At 33.8% G+C, this 12,954-nt stretch overlaps 1 protein-coding gene across 1 annotated transcript; it reads right to left on the reverse strand.

Annotated features, from left to right (window-relative positions):
• Positions 1 to 1,479: 1,479 nt before the first annotated feature.
• Positions 1,480 to 12,460, reverse strand: LOC138697093 (hemolymph lipopolysaccharide-binding protein-like). The gene is made up of 3 exons (XM_069822688.1): positions 12,306 to 12,460; positions 11,074 to 11,182; positions 1,480 to 1,770 (listed from the first exon to the last, which is right to left on the reverse strand). The coding sequence occupies exons 1-3, from the start codon at positions 12,441 to 12,443 to the stop codon at positions 1,592 to 1,594; spliced, it is 426 nt and encodes a 141-aa protein (XP_069678789.1). The 5' UTR covers positions 12,444 to 12,460; the 3' UTR covers positions 1,480 to 1,591.
• Between the last annotated feature and the right edge of the window lie 494 nt (positions 12,461 to 12,954).

A 12,954-nucleotide genomic window follows, 5' to 3' on the forward strand; every position in this document is an offset into this window, starting at 1 on the left:
TAGTTTTAATGTGTATATTTTATATTACTTGCTATTTGTTTCAGAAGTTACTGTAATAACATTGTAGAATTATGTCCATCTACAGAAACTACACTTTCCAATGGTGAAATAATAATTGAACAATTAATTACCTTCCGATATTACGTACTTCATAGAAACACAGAAACATTCTCTTAAGCTATGTTTAATACTTTTCGATTGTTATTGTCCAAGGCCCCTTATAGACGAAGTCATTTGTTTTTATTTCAGTGCAGCGCCTTAGATGGCGTTGTAATTGTAATATTAAAACTCATTTATCTCATTAAATATCAGTCCTATCAAAATTTTGTATAGAATAAAACTTATCGGAAATTAGTTTTAAAGTAACTTTTGTTATATAATAGACTATCTTTCATGAAAAACAATAATAAGCGAGATATTTCGATTTATTTAATTCAGGCCCCCTTATGACCCCCTTTTAAATAATGTATTTTGAATGCCATATAGCCTAAACTCTAAGTTACAACGAACTTAATTTATATTCCAATTTTCATATAAATCGGTTCACCAATTATCGCGTGAAAAGGTAACAAACATCCAGACAGACAGACAGACATACAAACAAAAATTGCAAAAAAGCGATTTTCGGTTTCAGGATGGTTAATTATACATGTTAACACCAATTATTTTTGGAAAATCGAAAATTACCAGAAAAATTTTGGCTACAGATTTATTATTAGCATAGATAAACAAACGGAGAGGAAAAACTTTAAATTATAATAGAAATTAAATTAATTAATTATTTATTTATTTAGTTATTTGTTTATTTATTTATTTATTTATTTATTTATTTATTTATGTATTTATGTATTTATTTATGTATTGATTTATTTATGTACTTATTTATTTATATATTTATTTATGTATATATATATATTTACTTATTTATTTATGTATTTATTTATTTATGTATTTATTTATTTATGTATGTATTTATTTATAGATTTATGTATTTATTTATATATTTATTTATTTATATATGTATTTATTTATATATATATTTATTTATTCATTTATTTACTTATTTATTTATGTATTTATTTATTTATATATTTATTTATGTATTTATTTATTTATGTATGTATTTATATATATATATTTATTTAATTACTTAATTACTTAGTTACTTACTTAGTTACTTACTTACTTAGTTACTTATTTATTTATTTATTTATTTATTTGTTTGTTTGTTTGTTTGTTTGTTTGTTTGTTTGTTTTGTTTTGTTTTGTTTGTTTGTGTGTTTGTTTGTTTGTTTATTTGTTTATTTATTTATTTATTTGTTTATTTATTTATTTATTTATTTATTTATTTATTTATTTATTTATTTATGTCATGGCGATTAGTTGTAGGCGAAATTATACTCATATATTTGTCAGAAAGTGTGGTGCTTACATACCCAGTACTGTGACGTATTTGCCTTCCTCATCTTTGTCATGAAATCCGACTTGGATGAAGCTCGTGAAGTTAAATTCATTTTTGACGGCGTTGAATTCTTCTATTGAGTTCAAAATAATCAGGTGAGCGCCCTCTAGCTCGCATTTCTCCTTAGCGTTATCCCAGGTGTCTTTTAAGGGGTGGAACTTGTAGAATCCGAATGGCGGTATCTGTCTGTAGCCTAAGAGGAGCATCTGTAGTTGTTTTTTCTGTATCCGATGCTGCATCTTTGCATCGTTTACCCAACGGGACGGTTGATTGACTCCTTGGATGTTCGGCATAAACACCAGTGATCTCTGAAGATTAAATAACAAAATGAGTGTTGCAAGAAGATAACACAGGCTTTCCCATTACGCGTAAGACGCATGTTGCAACAGTGCATTATTCCATTATCATATAGCAGCGTTTCTCAAACTTTTTTGAAGTGGGGAATACTTTTTTAAGTCAGAACAGTTCCGCGGACAACCATACTCTTGTTCCCTTCGAAAGCAAATTTATTATTTTTGTAGTTTTTTAATATCAATATACTGGTACTTATATGTACTTATATTTTAAAGTATAATTAATTAATTAAAATTGATTTAACTAAATTAATTATATATGAGTATTAACTAATAAAGCTAATGTTAATAGAAGAAAATTAATTTTTGTTTCTTTAATAAGGCTATTAGAGTTTGGATAATCTTTAACTTATTAACTAAAAAAGAAATAAATAAATGTTGGTACCCACATTAATGAAACGGATGAACTTGCCGATTCTTGCACAGTTGTTCTATGTTTGGACGTATGCTGGTAACCTTAAGTCGGAGATTGTCACATAGATCGAGTCGATTTCAGTAGCCTACTTTCTTTTTATTAGAGTTAGTGATCAAAATCCTTTCTGACACAGATACGTAGAAACAAACTGAATTATAATGTCTAAAGCATCATTGTACAGTTCACTGTATTCTATTTTCTATTTCCACTTGTGATGCAGGCCAGAAATTAACTACACCTTCCGATTGGAATTTCATTTTAAGTCCGGTCTCATTCGAGAGTTCAATTAACTGTTCTCTTTCACTCAATGAAAGTTTGTTAGTTGCAATATGGTAATGAAAGTGATTACGAACACATAAAATAAGTTTCAAATTGTGACCTCAGAAGTAGTATTCTTGGTGTACGACATACAGTCGTGACACTTCAATGTGCAGACTGAGTGTCGGAAAAACTATTAAGAAAGTGTTAAATATATGAAAATGTTCGGTCCTATGTTATGAATTTGGGTGGTCCCTGGCTGTGTTACAGGGGCAGCGCCAGAGGTGCCGGGAAAAGATGGCGAGAAACACCCCTTCCATAGTGCTTTAAATCCCTCTTTCGTTGTTGAGAGTAGAGTGGGAAGTCTATAAACGGATAGGGTAATAAATTTCATAAAATGTCAGTGCTGAGAGAAAAAGTGAAAGGCCATGGGTCATTTCCAAACTCTGAAATATTCAGTTGTAGAGTGATACGCACTTCGTTTTAATTTTATTTTTTTCTTCTGCCTTTTTTTGAAGGACCACAAGGGCAGACCTCGAGAACCACAGGTGGTCCGCGGACCATAGTTTGAGAAACGCTGTCATATAGCATTGAAGTTGAAGACCTCCCCGAAAGAAAGATGGAACATCAGATTAATTAAATATGTAACTTAGAGGAAAAGTAATTTTAAAATATTCATTTATAATAATAACTTATTGCATCCAATCTCTATAAACTTGTATCTTTGCTTAGTGAAATGGTTCTGCTAATGAATATACGCCTAACGAAATATGCCCCTGAAATTATTTTTCTTTCTCCTGAAACGTGTGTATTACACATTTGTTGGTTACACCCTTATTCCGGGGAGGTTTATATTTGTTGATTACATTTTTATTCTGCTGAAGTATCACTTTAACGACTTACGTAGGCACATGTAATAATTTATTTTAAACTAAATTGAAGAGATAAATGTTTTCTGCATTGCACAAAACAAACATCTTTTGAAACCTATATGTATGTATGTATGTATATATATATATATATATATATATATATATATATATATATATATATATATACACACAGGCTGATTCACGAGGATGTACCGTCCTTTACGAAGCTTATTTCTGAAGATATTTTGAGTAAAATTTTTAGAGTTACACTAATTTAAAGTTATTTGTAAAATACGTTTTTTCTTTAGTTTGAAGGTAAAAGAATAATACAAATAGAGAATGAACCATTTAGAACATACCTGCACAAACAGCGCTCAACGAGCGCGCGCGCTCCTTCCGAGCGGGAGAGCTGTGTTTACCGCTCGCCGAATCGGAGAGGAAGATAAGTCAGAATGACATAGACCTGCTATAGATAGAGGAGAGGGAAACGACCACTCAGCTATCTAGTGGAGTGCAGTGTGTATTCTCAGTCACTGTTTCACGTTGCTTACCTACTGCTATAATACAGTATGGAGGAATCTAAAAGACGGAAAAGTAGTGATCAGGCAAATTCTTTCAATGTTGCATGGGAAAATGCTTATTTTTTCATAGCTGCTGGAGTAAATACTCGGAGCTTTATCTGCCACAACATTTTGAAAGGTAGAAAGAAACGTAACATAATGCGTCATTACGAGTCCAGACATAAAGATATTAAAGATATTAATCTTCAACAATTTAAATATCTCTCTTCAGGGAAAAGGCCAGCTCAGTGTTGATATGTTGAATAAATTACGAGATTTCAGTCGTAAACTTACACTTTTCGTAAGTCAGTTTCGGGAAGGTAATACGGCTTACTTTCGAACGATAGAAACTGCTCGTGATGAAGCCATGTTAAACGATTATGTGCAAATATCAATTGAAATTCAAAATGAATTTAATTCTAGGTTCCAAGATCTTGTCTTAAGGTCCACACCTGTGGAGTAACGGTTAGCGCTTCTAGCCGCGAAACCAGGTGGCCAGGGTTCGATTCCCGGGTCAAGTTACCTGGTTGAGGTTTTTCCTGAGTTTTCCCTCAACTCAGTATGAGGAAACGCTGAGTAACTTTCGGTGTTGGACCCCGGACTCATTTCACCGGCATTATCACCATATTCTCATTCAGACACGAAATAACATGAGCTGTTGACAAAGCGTTGTAAAATAACCTACTAAAAATCTTGTCTTAATTGGAAAGAAGTTTAAAGTTATCATAATAAATTCTTCAATACCAGTTGAAACAATGCCATATAAGTTACAGGTGGGCCTGGTTGGCGCAGTTGGTATAGCGCTGGCCTTCTATGCCCGAGGTTGCGGGTTCGATTCCGGGCCAGGTCGATTGCATTTAAGGGTGCTCATATAACGTCGGCAGTTGCGAGCGTCGTTAAATAAAACATAACGTTTAACTATTTACATTTCGGACTTATTGATCTTCAATGTGACCTAAGGGCTGAAGATCGTTTGAATAATACTACTAGCCTGGTTGAGTTTTACAAGACTAAACATTAGCAATAATATCCACGACTACACAGGCTGGCTGTGAAAATGATTGCTATGTTTGGCTCAACATTTATATTTGTGGGCAACTGTTTTCTATAAACAACTTTAATAAAGGCAGACATCGAACATCTGTAACTGATGTTTCATTACGATCAGTAGGCTACTGTTCCTTTCAGCTGCCAACAGCATAAAAGCTCGTTTCAATGTACTGATAAATAAAAATATAACAACATGATAGTGTACATTTAAGTAGGTATAAAATTTCTATTATTTCTGTAAAATAAATATTTCTGTATTAATTAATAAGTCCAAGATAGTTTTGCAAACACTGAACGGGAATTCTTTTCATAAACACTCGTACTAGTACTTCCCTTTTGTGTATATTTTGTACGACATCATCCCTTCTTCCAGTCCACCCTAAACTGAGCGCAGCTAATATCTGCATTCCGCTCGTGAGCTGTGAGTCGGCTCGGAGAGCGGAAACCTTGTGCAGGCCTGATTTAGAAGTATCATTTCTTTAATTGGCAAATATTATGAAGTTAAAAATGTGCTGTGAACTCCTTAGTTGCTTCGTACAGATATCGCTTTCTATTTTTAACTAGAAAATTACATTATTCTTACGCACTTACCACAACAATTATTACAAATCACACCACTTCCACTGACTTAATTATTTGCAGTTCAATTTTCCATCCTAATTTACAGTCTTGGAGAGTTTACAAAACATTTAAAAAAATGTTTTTGTACATGAAGTAATTTTCAAGATATTAGAGTAAACTTTCTTTTTTTTAAATGGGAACCAACTATGTTTTGTATTGCAAATGTTACGTTAGCTCTGTCTAATAACAACTGACTAGTCTACCGATTGTCTGAAGGTCACCAGTAAGAGTAAACATAAACAATGTCTGACGCACCTTTCCTTACGTCTAGTTAATAATGTTGACGTAATTGAAGATGAAACACACCCATATTACTATACACTACCCAATACAACCCTTATTTCTTTAGTTCTGTACTGGACAATTGAATGATAATACATCTACAATGTGTTTGAGATCGGCTCTCTAGTAAGTTTACGTGTGTGAAGATACGTTAAGCTACATTTCACTAGTGAATTGTACAGTTAATTGATATGAATGTTTTAAACGTGAAATTAATTTAACCTGTCAATCATTTCTAAGCATTTGATTGCATAGGCCTACAATGATTCTGATTTCACACCGGAGATTTTGTGTTTAGTTTTTTGAGAATAATTGTTTATTTTTTATTGTACACTATCTTTATGTCACACTTCACTATGTGTAACATTTCTATAATATTAAAATGTACAGTACATTGTGATTGTGATTTAATTCACAGATAATTCTCCCCAAACTTCTCCTCCCTGTGTTCGATGCTTGGTCAGACATTGTTTATATTTACTCTCATCGGTGACATTCAAACAGTCGGTAAAGTAGCCAGTTGTTATTAGACAGAGCTAACGCAACATTTACAATGCAAAACATAGTTGGTTCCCATTAAAAAAAAAGTTGACTTTAATATCTTGAAAATTATTTCATGTACGAAAAATATATTTCGTGTATTAGATGTCCCCTTCGATATAATTTAACTTGTAATTTTCGGTTTGTATATATCTGAAATATTTCATACGCTATCGGAAGTGAAAGAGTTAAGTGGACCACCAACGTATGGATAATTATACAGTATGGACACTTCGCATCGGTACCTTTGATGTAACAGGACTGATTCAATGACCTTCAAACTAGTTTGAGCGTGAGATTCTGCTTTCTCCCTGGAGTTGGCACTGACATCACACTAGCTACCGGTCGACACAGCGGAAAAATAACACAAATGCATCTAGGAACATTATGTACTCAAATAAGATAAATTGGAACGATGAAATAATAAATCCGTCATTAACTGTAATGTCTAGACTCTAGAGTTCCTTTATAATGAGAGTTGACACGTTGACCCCAACAACAATTAAAATATGTAATGTTTTGATAGCGCTGAAAATAGAAAAACAAAACTCCTATGAGTAGTCAAACCATATACCTATATTATATTGTATACAAATATTAAACGAATTTGATACATAATTTTATAATATATTATATTATTTTATAAAATAATTTATTATATATAAAACATAAAAAAATATTATTACAACTAGTTTGTCACTGAGAAATAAGGGAAAGCTGTTAACTTGAATTTATTTGAAGCAAAGTGTTACTGGATTATGCAATAAGGTAGGCGATGTTTGGATCCAGTGTCTCAACTCTTACACTCAATTATTATCTTAGCGTATGCTCGATTACACTAACCTCTAGCGCTTGAAAGTGGAACTAAACGCCGGAGCACAGAGAAACAAAACAGGAAAATTCGCTCAGTGTCCATCCATATATACTAATTATTCCTATTCGCTGGGGCCACCATATATAGACTACACTCAGTTCACTATGAGGGATTCTATATATTAACCCTGGGATGAGCTCTGTAACCACGGAATAGTCCTGTACAAGAAATGCAGAACTGTTTTTTAGATTTTTTTTTTCTCTTTGAAAATCTTGTGTTCTAAAAGTGCGTGTATTATTCCATAACTTATAAACTATATATCCATACGAACATACACTTCTATGATGAAATTCTCCGCCAAGATATGAAAACGTGACAACAGGACATATATTGTGTAGGCTTACTTGTACCCGACTTACCTGATATAGTAACTATCAGCAGTACTGATTTCGAGCCTGAACATTCCTTGACAGTTTTACTCACATCGATTGACCAAGGTTTCATATCTTCGTTTTGTTCCATGGACACCTGTAATGTTCAATTTATAATCTTAAATCAGATTTCTTAAAGTAAAAGTTTTACATATTATTATTATTATTATTATTATTATTATTATTATTATTATTATTATTATTATTATATCATCATCGTCGTCATTATTATTAAATCAGAATTAAAATTCACTCAGTTCATTATCCGACAATCCGATAGCTTCTAAACAAATGGAAAGTAGAATATTAGCGAAAGAACTGCTCAAAGACATATTTTATCTAGATACAATTGATAGTGCAACAGTAAAGCAGTTGTTATGAATGTGAATAAAGGCACACTGTATTCCTCTATACACTACTCTTATCCAGAATATTTCGGAAGATGCAATGTAAAGAATAAAAAGTCTTCTAACCAACATTTTCACTCATATCCTAGAGATGGTGCTCTTTAGAAATTTTTATACGAATTAAGTACTTACGAAAATTGTTCATTCATGAAAGGTACTTTTTTAATTTGGACATCGAATAGACTTTCAATACATTATCAGAATAGAGCGTGAACTGTGACACACTTGGAAGTTACGTGGTTGCGTAACCCCACCTGTGAGCCGTGCTCTGGCCTTACATCCAGGAGGCCTGGGTTCGATCCCTGGTTAAATCTGGATGGAATTTGTGGTGACAAAACACATGTTGCAGAGAGATTTTATCGATGTACTCCCGTTTTGCTTTTTCATTCCACCAATATTCCCCTAAATTTCATCTATCATCTGTAATAGCAAAAATAGGCTCGGTTGAATATCCGGGGATAATACTTCGGTGATGATCTGGGTTCTAAGGGCTTGTAGCTCCGGGTTCAGTAGCCGATGGGACCTTATCTGCAGTGTCCAGGAAGGATGGCCTATCTGTCAGCGTCAGATTCAGCCCGGGTCACCAGTAGGACTTATCACATATAGGACGGGCCTAAACGGCGTAAGTGCAAGGAACCATCCCTGATCCAGCTCTCGTGACATCAATCAATCAAATAAATACATACATAAATAAGCAAATAAGTGAATTAATGAGTAAGTCAGGGATGAGACGATATTAGCTCCCAATCACGGTAGAAGAGCTCGACCTTGATCACGAGCGCATAGCGCATCCACTACATAGCGTCGTAACGTAGACATCAGGGATGTACATGCACATGCAGCGAATAAGGGCAGCAATTATTACAATAACTTGCGTTACTAATTTTCTGGCTATGTAATAGGGCTAATTACTCAGTTATTTAATATACATGTACATATATAAACAAATCGCAAAGGGAAGTGTTTTTTTAGGAACAAAAAGAGAAATAGGAAAAGTTAATTGCATGTAAATACTTCACTTCATTGGTTAGGAGAAACTAATAGGGTCTACCTGCTCGACGTGTGTGATCTCTAAGTACTTTTGAGTATTTGTTGAAAAAATAATAATGACAATATTGATTGAAATAGAGTATATTGATTGTGTGATTGTGAAAATGTAGTCCTTACTCTCCAGTCCTGTCCTCTAAATTATTGTCTTTTGTCCCGAAACGTGTATTACAGATTTGTTGGTTACACCGTTATTACGGGGAGATCTTCAATTGTTGATTATATAAGGGGCAGTCAAATGAAAACGGGTCACCATGCGTAGGCCTTTATCTCAGATCGTCGCTCTTAATGAAGTTAATTTTCGAGAATGTTGACTCTCAAACTTAGGTTATGTAGAACCAAACATAGAACTCATACGTGCAGCGAAGGCTAGCGTGATGTGTGATTGTTTTGAATACAGAAGTATTCATGTTTCTATTGTTCTTTAAACTTTTATTTTTCGAACGACATTGAGCTGAATTCCACAACTAGAGAGTAAATACAAACTTCTCCCACCTTATTACGTGAACGACCCGTGGTGTTGAAGGAAGGGATAAATAAAGTAATCCTGCTTGTGACGTATGCCACAACTGGCGCTCGTTTCTGCATCCCTGATTTAGTTAATCCTATCCATATGTTACAATTTTCTGCGTATCTCCGTGTTAATTGTTTCTTATGGACAATACAATGGGCGATTACTAAGCGTAGTTCAGTGCTTTTATAGTAGACTAGCCGTACCCGTGCGCTCCGCTGCACCCGTTAGAAATAAATATAAAGTAATTACATAATTAAAATAGGACATTTGATCCAGGGAACATTCGTGTTTGATAGAAGGATAAATAGTTTAATATGTTACTTAATTTAAATTGTATTTAAAAAATTAAAATGCGATCATTTTGATCCAGAGACCACTCATTTGGTCATAAAAATTATTTTAGGAAATACAGGAAACGAATGTACAGAATAGCCTATCAAGTTTTCTGTGCATAAGAAGCTATTTTAATCTTACCTGTCCTCGATTTACTCAGAAGTTACTGTAATAACATTATAGCATTATGTCCATCTAGAGAAACCACACTTTCCAATGATGAATTAATAATTAATTATACAAATCGGATAATTTAGCTTCCCATATTACTTCATGCAAACACAGAAACATTTTCTGTAGACTGTGTTTCATAGCTTTCGATTGTTGTTGTCCTAGGCCCCTTATAGACAAAGTCATTTGTTTTTTTATTTCATTACACTGCCTTAGATGGCGTTGTTATTGTAATTTTGAAACTCATTTATCTCATTAAATATCAGTCCTATCAAACTTTTGCATAGAATAAAACTTATCGGAAATTATTTTTAAAGAAACGTTTGTTATGTAACATTTTTCACAAAAATCAATAATAAGCGAGATATTTCGATTTATTTAATTCAGGCCCCCTTATAACCCCCCTTTTAAATGTATTTTGAATGCCATATAGCCTAAAATCTAAGTTACAACGAACTTAATTTATATTCCAATTTTCATCGAAATCCGTTCAGCCATTATCGCGTGAAAAGGTAACAAACATACAGACAGACACACAGACATATAAACAAAAATTTCAAAAAAGCGAATTTCGGTTTCAGGGTGGTTAATTGTATATGTTAGGACCAACTATTTTTGGAAAATCGAAAATTACCAGAAAAATTTCGGCTACAGATTTATTATTAGTATAGATTACACTCAGTTGACTATGAGGAACTCCATATACCGACCATGTGATGAACTCTGTAACCAGGAAGTAGGCCTATACAACAAATTCTTAACATTATTTTTTTATTTTATTTTTTTTTTTAATCTTGTGTTCTGAAAGAACGTGTGTTATTTTATAACTTGTATAAACTGTACATCCATACGAACATACACTTCTCTAATGAAATTCTCCACCAAGGTTTGAACACGTAACAATAGGACACACATTGTGTAGGATTACGTGTACGCGACTTACCTGATATAGTAACTGTCAGTAGTACTGACTTCGAGCCTGAACATTCTTTCACAGTCCTACTCACATCTATTGCCCAAGGTTTCATATCTTCGTTTTGTTCCATGGACACCTGTAACATCAAATTATACTCAAAAATCAGATTTATTAAACTAAAGAGTTTACATTTTACTATTCTATTTCCTTGCATATAGTGTAATTTCCCTTTTCTTGTTCCTTATATTATTATTATTATTATTATTATTATTATTATTATTATTATTATTATTATATCATCATCGTCGTCACTACTATTAAATCAGAATTAAAATTTAATGAATCCATTATCCCACAATCCGACAGTTTCTTACCAAATGTAATGAAACTAGAATATTGCGAAAGAACAGCTGAAGGATATGTCCTGTCTATAATTCTTTCCATAATCTCTGACAGGAGAAGTAAATATTGCTGGCAGAGGAGAGAAGTGTAATTGCTGTTCAACCAATGACAGAGGTCTCAATCCACGCTTATCTTGAAATTGCATGGGGACAAAACGCTTTAGACCGCACAACTTGCAGACAAAAGTGGAATGAGACTTCTGTCATTGGTTGAATAGCAATTACGCTTCTCTGCTCCTCTGCCGGAAATGTTTACATCTCCTGTCAGAAATTATGGAACGAAGTATAGGCCCTTGGATTTACCTAGCCCTATAATTTTGAATATATTGGTGCAGTATTAGTATTTAATTATTTTTGAGCTATAGAAACCACTCACTATCTCTCGTATAGTCCGGATTTGTGCGAGGCGGGCCTCGCATCTCGCACGTCGCATGCGTCGATTCAGAAAAACCAAGGCTTTAGCGCACTAGGCTAAGGTTGCAACGCTGGGTCTTCCCCATAAACAATACAACACATGGTGCAGTTGCGAATGTGGTTGACGGGACAAGAGATTCAATCAGAGACAAATCATACAGTTGTCCTGATATTTTAACAGCGATGAAATATTTTCCGACTGTCAAAACTTTTTCATGTTTCATACCACCGCTTATCGAAATTTTAGCGTAAAATTTGTAGTGTTTCATATTAAATGCCTACAAATAAGTAACTCATGGAACTTATAATCAGTTACTTTACAGAAATCTTATTTGTCTTATAAAAATGCCTGCTGAGACGCGCCTGATAATAATGTTGCATGTAAATAAGTTTACACTTTGACTACTGATAGATGTGGGATAAGAGAAGATACGATGTACAAACCTGCGCGATCCATTGTCCAGTCTTGTTGCGATATCCATTAATTGAGAGCTGGAAGGATTCTGGAGATATGGCACTGCATTCTGAAGCGGTGGTCAGCGCTGTCCCCCAGACTAGCGTACACAGCACTGCGATATACATCGTCAAGTGGAGATCTGAAATCATAACATACCGTCTCTTGTCATTATTTGTTTTCATTGCTTGACTCAACTTTTCTACTACTGCTACTACTATATCCATGAGTGCTTTGTGGCAAAATATTTAAACCATTACATCGGACGTATCTATCACTTTATAAAGCAGCCATCGGCAAATTTGTACTCACGATGGCATCACTGAACGCAACCCGCAATACATAAGATGTAATATCAATCGAGGGGTATTTATAGAGCACTGTGTTCGGATCCCAGTGGCGGACTCTCAACACAAGTACAGGGACATCATTTTATTTTTACTAACATTACTAATATTAACCTGGCTATACCTTTGGATCAACGATTAAGAACCAGAAACACCGTTTGCTACCCCCTTCCACGACTGGAGTTCGATGATACTGGCGTAAACAAGAAAAATACTCTACTAGGTATAGGAGGGAAGAAAAGTAGTTCATCCATTTATGTAAACTAAGAAATATCCCGATTTTCAGTTTGAT

The sequence above is a fragment of the Periplaneta americana genome, chromosome 3 (genome assembly GCF_040183065.1).
Source record: "Periplaneta americana isolate PAMFEO1 chromosome 3, P.americana_PAMFEO1_priV1, whole genome shotgun sequence".
NCBI classification, from domain to species: Eukaryota; Metazoa; Arthropoda; class Insecta; order Blattodea; family Blattidae; genus Periplaneta; species Periplaneta americana.

Bases quoted from the DNA above. Each gene is read 5' to 3' on its own strand.
- LOC138697093 (XM_069822688.1), bottom strand. From the start codon at position 12,443: ATGTATATCGCAGTGCTGTGTACGCTAGTCTGGGGGACAGCGCTGACC. The intron at 11,183-12,305 runs GTTTGTACATCG...TTGATGTTACAG, and splicing joins CTGGACAATGGATCGCGCAG to GTGTCCATGGAACAAAACGA. The intron at 1,771-11,073 runs GTAAGTCGCGTA...TTTAATCTTCAG, and splicing joins ACTGACAGTTACTATATCAG to AGATCACTGGTGTTTATGCC.